Here is a 14,212-nt window from a genome sequence, read left to right on the forward strand (position 1 = left end):
AAAAAGCACCACTGTCTTAAAGCTCAGAGAGAGCGCAGCGGACAACTGCGGAGTGCGGACTGATTGAATAATCCAAAACTATAATCACAGCTCAAGTTCCTTTCACAAACCAACAGTTGTGCACTTTGCCTAAATGATGAGCAGTGGAAGTTGATTCATTGCCCAAATTCCTTATAATCTTAAGAACATAACAAGTAATACAAGTTCATACAGCAAAAGTGGCCAAAAGTTCAACAGGTGAAAATGAATTACCGGTAAATATAAAAACATTATGCAGTCTGCTGCTTCAATAAATTGCTGATAACAATGTTCACATGAGGTTTATAAATTATTTGGAAGGTGGTTGCTCACAGTCACTCAATTTTATTCTCATTTTCTTACCTCAACCAACATTTAGGCCAATATATTAACATTTTATAAAAAAAAAATAGAAAAATAAATCTATATGCCATTTTTGCTACATTGCTTTTTATGAGAAGCCAGTGATGTAGGCCTATAGCTACTAGTGGTCATAAAATATCATAGATGGACACAGATTTGTAAATGTATTTAGTTTGTTATCAGGCCAATATGAACATAAGAACATGGAATAACTGTCTGAAACACATTGATTTCTGATCAGAGTGACTGCTGACTTCACAGATAAAGACAACAGAATCAACTAAGCCTGGCTGTTAGCCTGGTCTGGAGCAGGCTAGCTGCAGAGAATGAATCACCATGGTAACTTGACCAGGATAGATTTGAGCTGCTTTCATGCAACCGACTTGAGGCCAAATTAAGCCAGGATAACCAACATATCCCAGCTTAATCCCTTATCTAGGTTTTGTGCAATACCCCTCTGGAGGTGTGTTCAAGTGTCATCAGATAAACAGCTGGATGGATCCTCACCTGAGAGTCTCCAGTCTACAGTGTGGACTCTCCAGTCCACCAGACAGCAGCTTCACTCCTGAGTCCTGCAGGTCGTTGTTACTCAGGTCCAGAGTCTCCAGTCTACAGTGTGGACTCTCCAGTCCACCAGACAGCAGCTTCACTCCTGAGTCCTGCAGGTTGTTGTTACTCAGGTCCAGAGTCTCCAGTCTACAGTGTGGACTCTCCAGTCCACCAGACAGCAGCTTCACTCCTGAGTCCTGCAGGTTGTTGTTACTCAGGTCCAGGTGTCTCAGACTAGAGGACTGGGAGCTGAGGACTGAGGACAGAGCTTCACAGCTTCTCTCTGAGAGGTTACAGCTGCTCAGTCTGAAGAGATGATCATGAGGAGTTGAAGAAGAAAGGAGTTTATTATCTGTTCTGTTGAAAGACAGGTGGGTTTTTATCTAATGATGAATAAATCCAACTATCTCTACACTTACATAACTTTGTTGGAGGCTTTGACCACTGGCAGCAGCCTCAGAAGAGCCTCCTCTGAAGCAGAGTATTTCTTCAGGTCAAACTCGTTCAGATATTCTTCTGATGACAGTAAGATGAAGACCAGAGCCGACCATTGACCAGGAGACAGTTTATCTGTGGAGAGACTTCCTGATCTCAGGGACTGTTGGATCTCCTCCACTAGAGAACGATCATTCAGTTCATTCAGACAGTGGAACAGGTTGATGCTTTTCTCTGCAGAGGGAGTCTCTTCAATATTCTTCTTGATGTACTGGACTGTTTCCTGATTGGACCGTGAAGCACTTCCTGACTGAGTCATCAGACCTCCTAGGAGATTCTGATTGGTCTTTAGTGAAAGACCCAGGAGGAAGCGGAGGAACAAGTCCAGGTGTCCATTTGGACTCTGTAAGGCCTTGTCCACAGCGCTCTGGTAGAAGTTTGTCTCTGCAGATTTGACTCCTGTTGTTTCAGTCTTCTTGGAGGTTGTTTGTTGTTGTGACATCAGGTTGAGTCCAGAGTTGATGAAGGTCAGATGGACATGAAGAGCAGCCAGAAACTCCTGAACACTCAGATGGACGAAGCAGAACACCTGGTCCTGGTACAGGCCTCTCTCCTCTTTAAAGATCTGTGTGAACACTCCTGAGTACACTGAGGCTGCTCTGGTATCGATGCCACACTCTGTCAGGTCTGATTCATAGAAGATCAAGTTTCCTTTCTGCAGCTGCTCAAAAGCCAGTTTTCCCAGAGTCTCAATCATCTTCCTGCTCTCTGGACTCCAGTGTGGATCTGTCTCAGCTCCTCTATCATACTTGACTTTCTTCAGTTTTAGATGAACCACCAGGAAGTGGATGTACATCTCAGTCAGGGTCTTGGGCAGCTCTCCTCTCCTTCTGGTCTTCAACAGCTCCTCCAGAACTGTAGCAGTGATCCAGCAGAAGACTGGGATGTGGCACATGATGTGGAGGCTTCGTGAGGTCTTGATGTGGGAGATGATATCTCTGGCCTGCTGCTCATCTCTGAACCTCTTCCTGAAGTACTCCTCCTTCATTTGGTCAGTGAACCCTCTGACCTCTGTCACCATGTCAACACACTGAGGAGGGATCTGATTGGCCGCTGCAGGTCGTGTGGTTATCCAGAGGCGAGCAGAGGGAAGCAGGTTCCCCCTGATGAGGTTGGTCAGCAGCACGTTGACTGAGGTGGACTCTGTCACATCAGTCAGGGTCTCAGTGTTGTGGAAGTCCAGAGGAAGTCGACACTCGTCCAGACCGTCAAAGATGAAGACGACCTGGAACTGATCAAAGCTGCAGATTCCTGCTTCTTTGGTTTCAGAGAAGAAGTGATGAACAAGTTCCACCAAGCTGAACTTTCTCTTTTTCAGCACATTCAGCTCTCTGAAGGTGAAGGGAAATGTGAAGTGTATGTCCTGGTTGGTTTTGTCTTCAGCCCAGTCCAGAGTGAACTTCTGTGTTAAGACTGTTTTCCCAATGCCAGCCACTCCCTTTGTCATCACTGTTCTGATTGGTCGGTCTCTTCCAGGAGGGGCTTTAAAGATGTCTTCTTGTCTGATGGTTGTTTCTGGTCTGTCTGGTTTCCTGGACGCTGTTTCAATCTGTCTGACCTCATGTTCATCATTGACCCCTCCAGCCCCTCCCTCTGTGATGTAGAGCTCTGTGTAGATCTGGTTCAGAAGGGTTTGGTGTCCTGCTTTAGAGATCCCCTCAAACACACACTGGAACTTCTTCCTCAGGGCAGATTTGAGTTTACGTCGACAAACTGGAGCAAAATATTCTGAATGAAAACACAAGAAATTAGATCAATAAGAAAATATAACATTTTAATTCCTCTAAACAACGACTATGTGAACATGTTTCCCTCCGTGTGTTGATGTCAGTGAATGTGGCATTATGAAGATGGCCACATATAAACTACAGATGAACACGACATACACACACCTCCCAGTTTGTAATTGTTTTCCTCTCATGTCTGCCTGTGCTAGTGTGTGTATGTGCGCGCGGGTGGAATGAACGGATATCGGTGGTTGACGTAGAGTGCGTAGAATGTAGCGTTTGTAACCGTTAGTGTTGTTGTTGTTAATCATCTGATGTTCCGTCTGTGCTTGTGTTACAGGTGAGACTAAGGGGAGAGTGAATGGCATATTTAAGTGGGAGATGCGGGATGTTTGTGTGAGAATGAGTCGTGTGAGTGTGCAGACTTGCGAATGAATGAATGAATGAGTGTAACGGGGAAAGTAGCGGCTGTTTTACAGCTGATTAAAAGTTTGCGTAGCAACCGTTGCTATGTAGCTAACTTACGCAGCGAATATGAGAGTCTGACTGTCTGTGTGCCCCTGTATTAAATGTCACTGTCCGTTTCTGTGTCAGATTGTCTATAAAAAGGTCTGTGTCTGTGTGAGTGTCCGTGTCCGTGTCTGTGTCTGTGATCATCTGAGTCCGGGGTGGCTGTGTGTGTGTGTGTGTGTGTGTGTGTGTGTGTGTGTGCCGGGGCAAGTGTGATATAATGTAACGTTAGAGTGCGTAAGAATGTAGCGTTTGTAACCGTTAGTGTTGTTGTTGTTAATCATCTGATGTTCCGTCTGTGCTTATGTTACAGAATAAAATCATAAAAGAAATCACACAGTGCTCTTCAATCAGAGACGTGTAACATGAACGTCTCTTTTGTCCATCATGTTGAATCTTTAGAGAAATCCTCTTACCGCTCTGCAGACGCTCAGCCAGCTCCTCTTGCTTCATCCTCCTCAGGAAGTTCACTGTGATCTTCACTAATGCCGCTCTGCTGCTCCTCCTCTGCTCTTCATCCTCACCGTCCAACACCTCCTCATCCTCCCTCTGACTCCCTGAGCATTCTGGGTAATCTGGACTCAGAGCCTTGTGGATCTTCTTCAGCTCGTTCTTGACAAAAGTGACCATGTTCTCCTCCAGCAGCTGGAACAGAAACTCTATGAGTGACAGCATCAAACTAAAACCATGGAGCCAAACATCAGACCCATGTTGGACAGACTGACAATCCACTGGTGTCCTTTGAGTCGTTGCTCTTTAAAGACAGACAGCTGGGTTCAGGAGAGTCTGGTCTCTGCTGCTGGATCCTGAAACAACAACACAACTCATGTTTAACAGTTTTAGGTTTAGGTTAGGTTTAGGTTACAAATGTGAATGAGTTCCTTTTCCTACATGTTGTAACAATGGGCCTCATTCACCAATATCTCTTTAAGTTCATTCATCTTCTATCCAGCTCATCCTCACTAGGGTGGAGGGTGAGCTGGAGCCTTTCTCAGCTGACTTTGGGCAGGAGGCGGGGTTAACCTTGGACAGGTCACCAGTCTATCACAGGGCCAACATATACACACACACATTCACACCTATGGGTGATTTAGAGTCAGCAGTTCACCTGCATGTCTTTGGTCTGTGGGAGGAAGCTGGAGAGAACCCACACATGCACGGGGAGAACATGCAAACTCTACGTCAGATTCATGAACGTGTTGTTAAATCAAGAATGTCAGAGAAGGTGAGTTGAGAAGGAAAGTTAAAATGTCCAAACAAAAATCTACAGGGAGCGTCGGACTTCAAACATAAAAAGAACTTTAGTGCTGAAGTGGAGCGACTGCTGCAGGAAGTGAACTAAAAGCAGTGGATGCAATAACAGAAAGAAAGATGCATGGGATGCTGTCAGTCATTCACTGAACGTGTGTCTGAGTTATAACTCAGTTTTTAATGAGAATCATTGAAATGTGACTCCACAGGAAGAACGTTCAACAGAAACTCAAAACCTTTGAAATGTAGTTTTGTCTCTTACATCTGATCAGCTGATCCACGTCCTCCTTTAAAGTTAATGAGCCAGTCCTTTGAGTCGTTGCTCTTTAAAGACAGACAGCTGGGTTCAGGAGAGTCTGGTCTCTGCTGCTGGATCCTGAAACAACAACACAACTGATAAATGTGCATGTTGGAGAAAAACTGATGAGAAATATCTTCAATCTTTTAATAAACACAACAACTGACTTTTAGAGAGAAAAGTCTTTCTGACTGTTTTAAACTCTGACCTTTGACCTGTGGTCTGGCTCTTGGTTTTAGAGGGAGGGGCTCCCTCCTCTCTGTCCTCACACTGATCCATGCTGCTGAGCTCACATCCACATCAGCTCACACACACTTTGTAGCTTCACCTGCAGAGGAAACACACATCATTCATCTGCACAGCAGCTCACATGTCCATCATGTCTCCAGCTGCTCCTCCACTGATTGGCTCTTCTCCTCTGCTTCATATCAGTGTCAGCTGAATGCAGTCACACAGCAGTGAGGAAGAGGAAGCTGCCATCAGCTGCTCTACTTCTACTATCAGTCTGGGCTGTTTCACATCTATTGGATGATCAAGGATATTACCTAACTCATGAGAACTTTTGTGTTAAATATAACTTTCAGTGCTCAACTAAGGAAAATAAAATAATCAAACAATGACTCAACAACTGGTGATGCATTCAAATGTTCTGGAAATGAGATCATTACGTGTGGATGGAGTCAGTTTGGTAGTAAATTATTTTCAAATAAGTTTATTAGAAATATTTTGACTGTACAATACTACCCCTACCAACTAAAAATAAAATATGTTCTAAGAGATTACAGTGTTGTGGAGGCAAGAAAGATAAGGAAACAATATTTATCTTATCCAATCCCTCATGAAGCAAAAGAGGTCACATTTAAAATACTAAATGATATTTATCCATCGAACCACTTCTTACATCTAAGATTTAATTGGGATAATAATTTGTGTGGTTTTTGCGAGAGTGACATTGAAACGGTGGAACATATTTTCTTTGAATGTGAACATGTTATACAATTTTGGATATTGTTTCAAAGCTGGTTATTAAACAAATTATTTTGCACCCGTTAAATTGGATGTCGATTAAAGTTGGAGTGCAATTAAAGGAAAAAAAACTTAGACTTCTTAGTGAACAACTTGATTACGCTTGGAAAACATTTCATTCACAGATGCACATACCTCAAGGTGAAGCCCCACATCAACGGATGGAAGAATGAACTCAAAATATACAAAAAGTCCTTGTACAACATGACAAACAAAAATGCCCAGAGACTCTTTTCTTTATTGGATTTGTTTACCCTCCTTGAATTAGAGCCTCACGTTGTTATTCTCCTTTCTTTTTCTTTTCATTGGCTTGCTAGCTGATTCAACATTTTCCATTTTTGTGTCACAAATGTGCCTTAAATGTTTGTAATTTGTTGATACTTGAAAAAATAAATAAATTCTACTATCAGTCCACTAGATGGCGTCATGAAGCTGCAGCCCAGCAACATGATCCATGGACCACTGTTTCCATCCACTGACACACACAAGGACTGAGATCCACTGAGTTGATGTGACACAGTCTCTGTGTGGACAGCGTCCCTGTAGAAAACCACTGGACCAAACAAGCTACACACACAACAACTGGGCCTCCACTTATTTCACCTCACAGCTCCACTATCACAACATTCACTCATTTCACTCTCCAGCTGCCACTGACACTGATTGTCTCTGTCCATCCATTCACCGTCTGCTCCATCAAATGTCACAAAATACAGACAAATGATGCGTTCAAGTTCCTCTCAGTCTGAGGCAACGTCTTCAAATGTCTCGTTTTGTCACAGCAACAATCAAAGAGACAAAAATATTCAGTTTACAGTCAAATCAAACAGAGAAAACAAGGAAATCTTCAGTTTTTGAGGCTGAAAACTGAACATTTCAGCTTGAAAAATGTTGATTGAACAACTGTTGCAGCTCTAAAACATTCTCCACAACAATATTGATGATTTGTGTCCAATAATCAATAACCCAGAGTGTTTGCTGTGTGTAACCACAGACATTTTTTTTCTTAACGCTTTCTTTTTTTTTTTTAATGGCAGCAAATAGTAACATCTATTGTCTTCTGTGGTCAAAATGACCTCAACGGGTTTGACGGCTAAAAAGCACAAAACAACATTATCACACACATTTATGTTTCATCTTCTTATTCAACTTCAGACCAACCTATTAATACTAATTTCACACTTTTTTTCACAATTTAATTTTAATTTATAAAAGAAACTGTAATTTAATTACACATTTTCCCACAGTAATGTAACGGATTACAATTATGTAAATTTTGTAATTAAATTACGTAACGGCGTTACATGTAATTCGTTACTCCCCAACACTGATTATACCTATTTTTACTTTACTTAGTTGAGTTAAACAAAACAGAAAATCTGAATAATTTCAAATATAGTAAAGATCAAAAGAAAATGAATTAATGGATTAACAGACACTGGTGTATGACAAACTTCCATCAGGATTTTTTTGTTAACCCTTTAATTGCTGCCCCTTACCCAGCTGCCCCTCACCCAGCTGCCCCTCCCCCAGCTGCCCCTCATCCAGCTGCCCCTCACCTAGCTGCCCCTCACCTAGCTGCCCCTCACCCAGCTGCCCCTCATCCAGCTGCCCCTCACCTAGCTGCCCCTCACCCAGCTGCCCCTCATCCAGCTGCCCCTCACCCAGCTGCCCCTCACCCAGTTGCCCCTCACCTAGCTGCCCCTCACCCAGCTGCCCCTCACCCAGTTGCCCCTCACCTAGCTGCCCCTCACCCAGCTGCCCCTCACCCAGTTGCCCCTCACCTAGCTGCCCCTCACCCAGCTGCCCCTCACCCAGCTGCCCCTCACCCAGCTGCCCCTCATCCAGCTGCCCCTCACCTAGCTGCCCTCACCTAGCTGCCCCTCACCCAGCTGCCCCTCATCCAGCTGCCCCTCACCTAGCTGCCCCTCACCCAGCTGCCCCTCATCCAGCTGCCCCTCACCTAGCTGCCCCTCACCCAGTTGCCCCTCACCTAGCTGCCCCTCACCTAGCTGCCCCTCCCCCAGTTGCCCCTCCCCCAGATCCTGCCCCACCACTCTAAAGGGTTATTCTGCATTCTTCCCTCACCAGACTGATGTCACAACAGACAAAATGGGCCAAAAGTCAACGCACACATCTGCACACAACACAGTCTCACTACAGCATCAGAGGACACATGCAGACTGGTTCTGAATGAAGACTGATGCTGAAACGTTCGTTCTGAATGTGCTGATGCTGTTAAATGTTCAATGTTTTGGAAATGAATGTTGATTTGTTTTATAACACAAATGTGTGTGATAATGTTATGTTGTGTGCTTTTTAGCCGTCAAACCAGGTGGAGTCATTTCCTGTTTTGTGAAACTCAGAAAATAGGTATTATTTCATATAAATGAGGTGTGAAATTAGTGTTAACAGGTTGGTCTGAAGTTGAATAAAAAGATGAAACACAACTTGTGTGATAATGTTATGTTTTGTGCTCTTCTGTCCTCTGGGGACAAAGAGTGTTACTAAATTCAATAAAACACACATAATTCAACCACATTGCTTCTAATTTATTTTAACTATTAACACCATAGTATTAAACAAATCCACTAACCCAGGGGTACTCAAATACATTTTTCGAAGGGCCAGAATTTTTCTTAACAGACACCTTGGGGGCCGCACATTCAAATAGGCCTAGATTGAAATTAAATTCACCTTTTTCGTCTAATAATTTAAATATTTTTTATTTTACTTGTAAGCACATAATTTTTATTTATACACTTCATGGTGTTTTGTATGATATAAAATGAAAAATCTTGACATTGTCATATCATCATTTACATATCATGCTGGAGCTTTACACTGCTGACTTGTATCCTCAGACATGCCCTGTGATTTTCAACTTAAATATGAAAGGAGGCTGACCATCACAGGACATGTCTGACTCTGTTCTGAGGATACAAGTCATTGGTCCTGAAATGTGTGTTTCTCTTCTATAACACACATTCTACATCTCGGAGGCGACGTCTTTCCACACATGGGCTTCCTTCACCTGTCAAACGAGGCAGAGCTCAGTGGAAAACATAGGTGACACAGGCCGATGGAACCGGGACACAACAGCGGGGGAGAAGCAGGTCGTGCAGCTGTGCACCGCTGACGTGCACGAAAAAACAATTGCGTCTCATCAAATGCGCGCGGCTACGGCTTTTGAGTTGTGAGCGTGCATGACTCGCGGCTACATTGAATGGGTTTGAGCGCGCGCAAAAGACGCTTCATCTGAACGGCCCCCATGCATGATGCACACACAGTTGAACCAAGACGGCGGTGAAAATCACCCACGGTCTCTGCAGACAGGCAGGGAAAACCCTGCAGTCCAGCCCGCTCCCCAAACACTCGCGCATGGTGATTTGGGTTCGTCAGCGTTTCTGTATCCCAGTGCAGCGCCTCACAGGCACACACAAACGCTCCGCACGTGTTTCTATGTCCCAGCGCATTGACTTACAGGCGCACGGAGCCCGAAAATACAGTATACAGTAATATGTAAACTAGTAGAACTCAGTCGCGGGCCTGATTGGAAGGTTCGGCGGGCCGGATGCGGCCCGCGGGCCGCCTATTGAGTACCGCTGCACTAACCCATCCCCTGACTCTGCTTCTGCTCTTATTCCAGCTTCTACCCACAACATCCACACAACATGGAGGACACGGTTCTACCCACAACATCCACACAACATGGAGGACACGGTTCTACCCACAACATCCACACAACATGGAGGACACGGTTCTACCCACAACATCCACACAACATGGAGGACACGGTTCTACCCACAACATCCACACAACATGGAGGACACGGTTCTACCCACAACATCCACACAACATGGAGGACACGGTTCTGTCGGTCCAGACTTTACAGCTACAGCTCTGACTCAGCTACAGTCACATTATAACAACACAACAACAACACAACAACAACACAACGACACGTTGAAGGGCAGAGAACTCAGGTAACGACAGGTGTTAACGAGGAAAACATTCAGACTGTTCAGTGATTTATTCATTTTAACTGTAGAATGTAAAACTGTTGAAAGGACAATAAACCATAAAGACTGACTGAAAAAAATATGGAAAGCATACATTAACGTTAAGTTGTTAGCTCAATGTCCTTCATGACCAAATTTGAGTGAGGGCACTTTAATAAAAGCAACTAATCAATTAATCAGGATAGTATATGAATATATTGTTTTCCAATACTTTAGATAACTAACACACCACACCATCAGAGTTATTAGCTATAGCTAGTTATTATGTCAAGTAAAGTTCATAGCAACCGTTCTGGACCATTTACAGTATTTTAATGAATGTTTATCCACACCATTCTGGAAAGCACATACCTGCTTAACACGGTATCACTACCTCCTTCACATGGTGGAGAGTCTTCCTCAACACTTATTTCAGCCTCCTCCTGCACCATAAGGGCACTGGTAACACGTGAAGGACCTGCTGCTGAAGCTGCAGCATCGCTGCTTCTCGCCCTTCTCGCTTTTTTTTTTTTACTTTTCTTTTCCGTTTTCGTGCGCTGGTGCGCTCTCTCTCTCTCTCTCTCTCTCTCTCTCTCTCTCTCTCTCTCTCTCTCTCTCTCTCTCTCTCTCTCTCTCTCTCTCTCTCTCTCTCTCTCTCTCTCTCTCTATGACTCCTCATCATTAAAAGGGATTGGACGAGGGGGGGTCTAGAACATGCGTGGGTGGGACTCCTGGGCCTCTGTAGCCTCTCTGCTGTGTCTGCAGCTGAGCACTGTGGGCCGAGCCATGCGTGTCTCTCTCCCTGGGCCGAGTTAAATAAATATATACATTTAAAAAAACGGCCGCCTAAAACTCCCGGTACTCCCTCTGGCCAATCCGCCCCTGCTTTCGATCAACCGAGTTGAGGCTAAATTCAGACAGGATAACCAACATATCCCGGCTTAATCCCTTATCTAGGTTTCGAACAACAGGCCCCCGGTTCTGTCGGTCCAGACTTTACAGCTACAGCTCTGACTCAGCTACAGTCACATTATAACAACACAACAACAACACAACAACAACACAACGACACGTTGAAGGGCAGAGAACTCAGGTAACGACAGGTGTTAACGAGGAAAACATTCAGACTGTTCACCTTACCTTCACACGGGGAAATAAACTGCCACACAACCGCGTGGTGAAAGTGAAAGTAAAAAGTAAAAAGAGGAAGTGGGGGAGGGGAGGTGACTTCTGTAATCTGAGTAGACAGACTGGTGTTTTTACTGCTGTTTATTTCTACTACTGAACCATAAAGAGTTAAAACATTAATGATAATATCGATCTCCAGTCCGCCGCTTGTCAGAAGAACATGTGTGTGTTTCCCCTGTGTGTGTTGTGTTGTTGTGATGTGGTCAGGAGCGTCAGCAGGGGGCGACACTGATCCACTGCAGCAGGGACAACACCCACAGGAGAAGAACTGGGAGCTTCCTAGAAAACATCCATGGAAAAGCAGATTTTTTTTGTTTTTTGTGCTTTATTGAGGTGAGATGAGCATAACAGCATTATCTAAGCACATAAAATAGACATATGTTGACATTATGCATTATACAGAAAGATAAAGGTGGACAAAGCAGACAGGGGGATCATGAAAAAAGGAGACAAAATTGACAATGACAATAAAAATAATGACAATTAAAAAGAAAAAGAAGGAAAAAACATAAAATAAACATTGCCAGATGATGAGGAATCCATCTTTCTAATAAAGGTTCTTAAGGAAGAGAAGATGGGAGAGGTCTTGGAAGATGGAGGGACTGCAGGTGTTCAAATCAGTGCATCCTATCCTATAATACTTTCCAGCGTATCTATGGTGATAATTAACCTGCAGCTGAACATAAACCAACCTGAAAATGAAATAATAAATGTAACCTGTGAAGTTTATTTTTTATTTTTATTAAACATTTATATATACACACATACAAATATTCAAACAATAAACATACCATGAACAGACAAACAAAACATATATACATATATACACTGAAAGGGGTATAAACACTATATTATAGGTATTATTAAATAGTTGTTTGCAATAATTTATAATATTCCAAGGTTTTTATAGCTTTTCTGTCTTTCATATTTTGTAATAGCTGCATGTAATATCTGATTTCTATTTTAAACTCATAAAAATATGTTTTTTTGGATGACCATTTACATTTATGGATATAATATTTTCCTTGTAAAATAAAAAGATTCAACAAAAACAATTCCTTTCCCTTAAGGTTTTTTTCATCATAAGTAAGAATTATATATATATATATTTTTAGTTTAATCTTGATGCCTGTCAAACATTTAAACATGTTTTCTAGTTCTATCCAAAACAAATGAGTATAACGACATTCAAAAAAAAGATGACAAATATTTTCCTCCTCCTGTTCACAAAAAGTACAGTGGATATTAATATTTTTAAATTTAGAGATGGCCTGATTGACCGGGTGAATTGAGTGTATAATTTTAAAGGAAACTTCCTTCATTTTGTTTGTGACACAGTATTTGTTATTTGAAGTCCATACTGAGTTCCAGATGTTTGAATTGTTATGACCCGTGTGGACCGGAGCTCCGTGTCCGTGGGTGTTTTTGGACAGAGAGAGAGAGAGAGACTGAGACCGGAGAGACTCCCGGTGAAGCGGCCCCGTTAAGAGGCTCCGTTCACCGCTGACACGATGCCCGCGAACAGCGCGAAGAAGCGGCAGCAGCAGCGAAGAGACACCGCGGTAACAACACGTCATGTAGCTACTGTTACTGTAACGTTACTGTGGGCGATTCCACCAAAAGAGTGCCATTTCTGTCCCCAGCATATTAAATGTAGCCTATAAAAACATGTAATAATATAATATAAATTGCATTTAATTAATAAACAAAGCACCATACACATGAATCACTGTAGAAATTAAAGATATATAATTTTTAATTACTATAAAAAGGCTTTCAAAGCACTGAAACAGCCTTTGTTGCATGTCCCCAGAGCCAAACGCTATAGTTTACCACAATGCATTATGAATAAAATCCTTCTAAAATCTCATTTTTTTTGCATATTAGTGTGACTTTATATTATATCTACACTTCTATAACATTTTTTAAATTAAAACCTAATTATATTTTGGTTAAAATTCACATTTTAGTCCCGTCCCCAGGTTTTCACTCAGTGCTGTTTAACACATTCTACACTCTAAAAGTTTTGGACCATTCCACCAGTGACATGTTCAGCAGGAAGTGACATCATTTAGGTCTTTTGAAAGTCATGGGAAGACCAACATTAAATTCTGTAATTTATTTTTCCTGAAACTGAATGATATTGTAGCTATGTCAGGGTCGGTCACTCATTCCTGTTACCTAAATTATCTCTAGACAGTGTTTGTTGATATCAAAAGTAAAATATTCAGTTAAATCCTCAGAATGTGCTCTGTGTGCTCCAGCTATTAGTATAGATGCTGTTTGGCTGGATTTCACACAATTGCTGATTTTATGCTAAAAACTCATTGCTGTTACCCTCATTGCTGTTACTCATACTTCAAAAATGCAATGATAAAAGCAGCAATAAATTAAATAAAGTAGCCTGAGATTGACCAGTACTCACTTTGAATGAGTAAATGTGTATATTAAAAAATTCTATACTGAAATGGAATGAAAAATGAAGTTTAATTTTTAAGAGTTACAATGAGCAAATGGCACTCTTTTGGCGGAATGACCCCTGTACCGAGGAACTGTAACTAAGTACTCCGTTACTAAGTACTGCACTCTAAGTAGCTACTGTTACTGTAACGTTACTGTACCGAGGAACTGTAACTAAGTACTCCGTTACTAAGTACTGCACTCTAAGTAGCTACTGTTACTGTAACGTTACTGTACCGAGGAACTGTAACTAAGTACTCCGTTACTAAGTACTGCACTCTAAGTAGCTACTGTTACTGTAACGTTACTGTACCGAGGAACTGTAA

At 42.4% G+C, this 14,212-nt stretch overlaps 1 protein-coding gene across 1 annotated transcript in view; it reads right to left on the reverse strand.

Annotated features, from left to right (window-relative positions):
- Positions 1-1,692: 1,692 nt before the first annotated feature.
- LOC146965678 (protein NLRC3-like) overlaps positions 1,693-14,212 on the reverse strand; it is a 197,640-nt gene continuing 185,120 nt past the window's right edge. The window contains exons 2-3 of the mRNA XM_085765090.1: positions 2,388-3,153; positions 1,693-1,711 (exon numbers count right to left, since the gene is read on the reverse strand). Coding sequence (XP_085621216.1) covers positions 1,693-1,711; positions 2,388-3,153 — 785 coding nt within the window. The remainder of the gene's footprint in view (positions 1,712-2,387; positions 3,154-14,212) is intronic.

This window comes from Trachurus japonicus, chromosome 21 (genome assembly GCF_045865225.1).
Source record: "Trachurus japonicus isolate A0001 chromosome 21, Traja_1.0".
Lineage (NCBI taxonomy): Eukaryota > Metazoa > Chordata > Actinopteri > Carangiformes > Carangidae > Trachurus > Trachurus japonicus.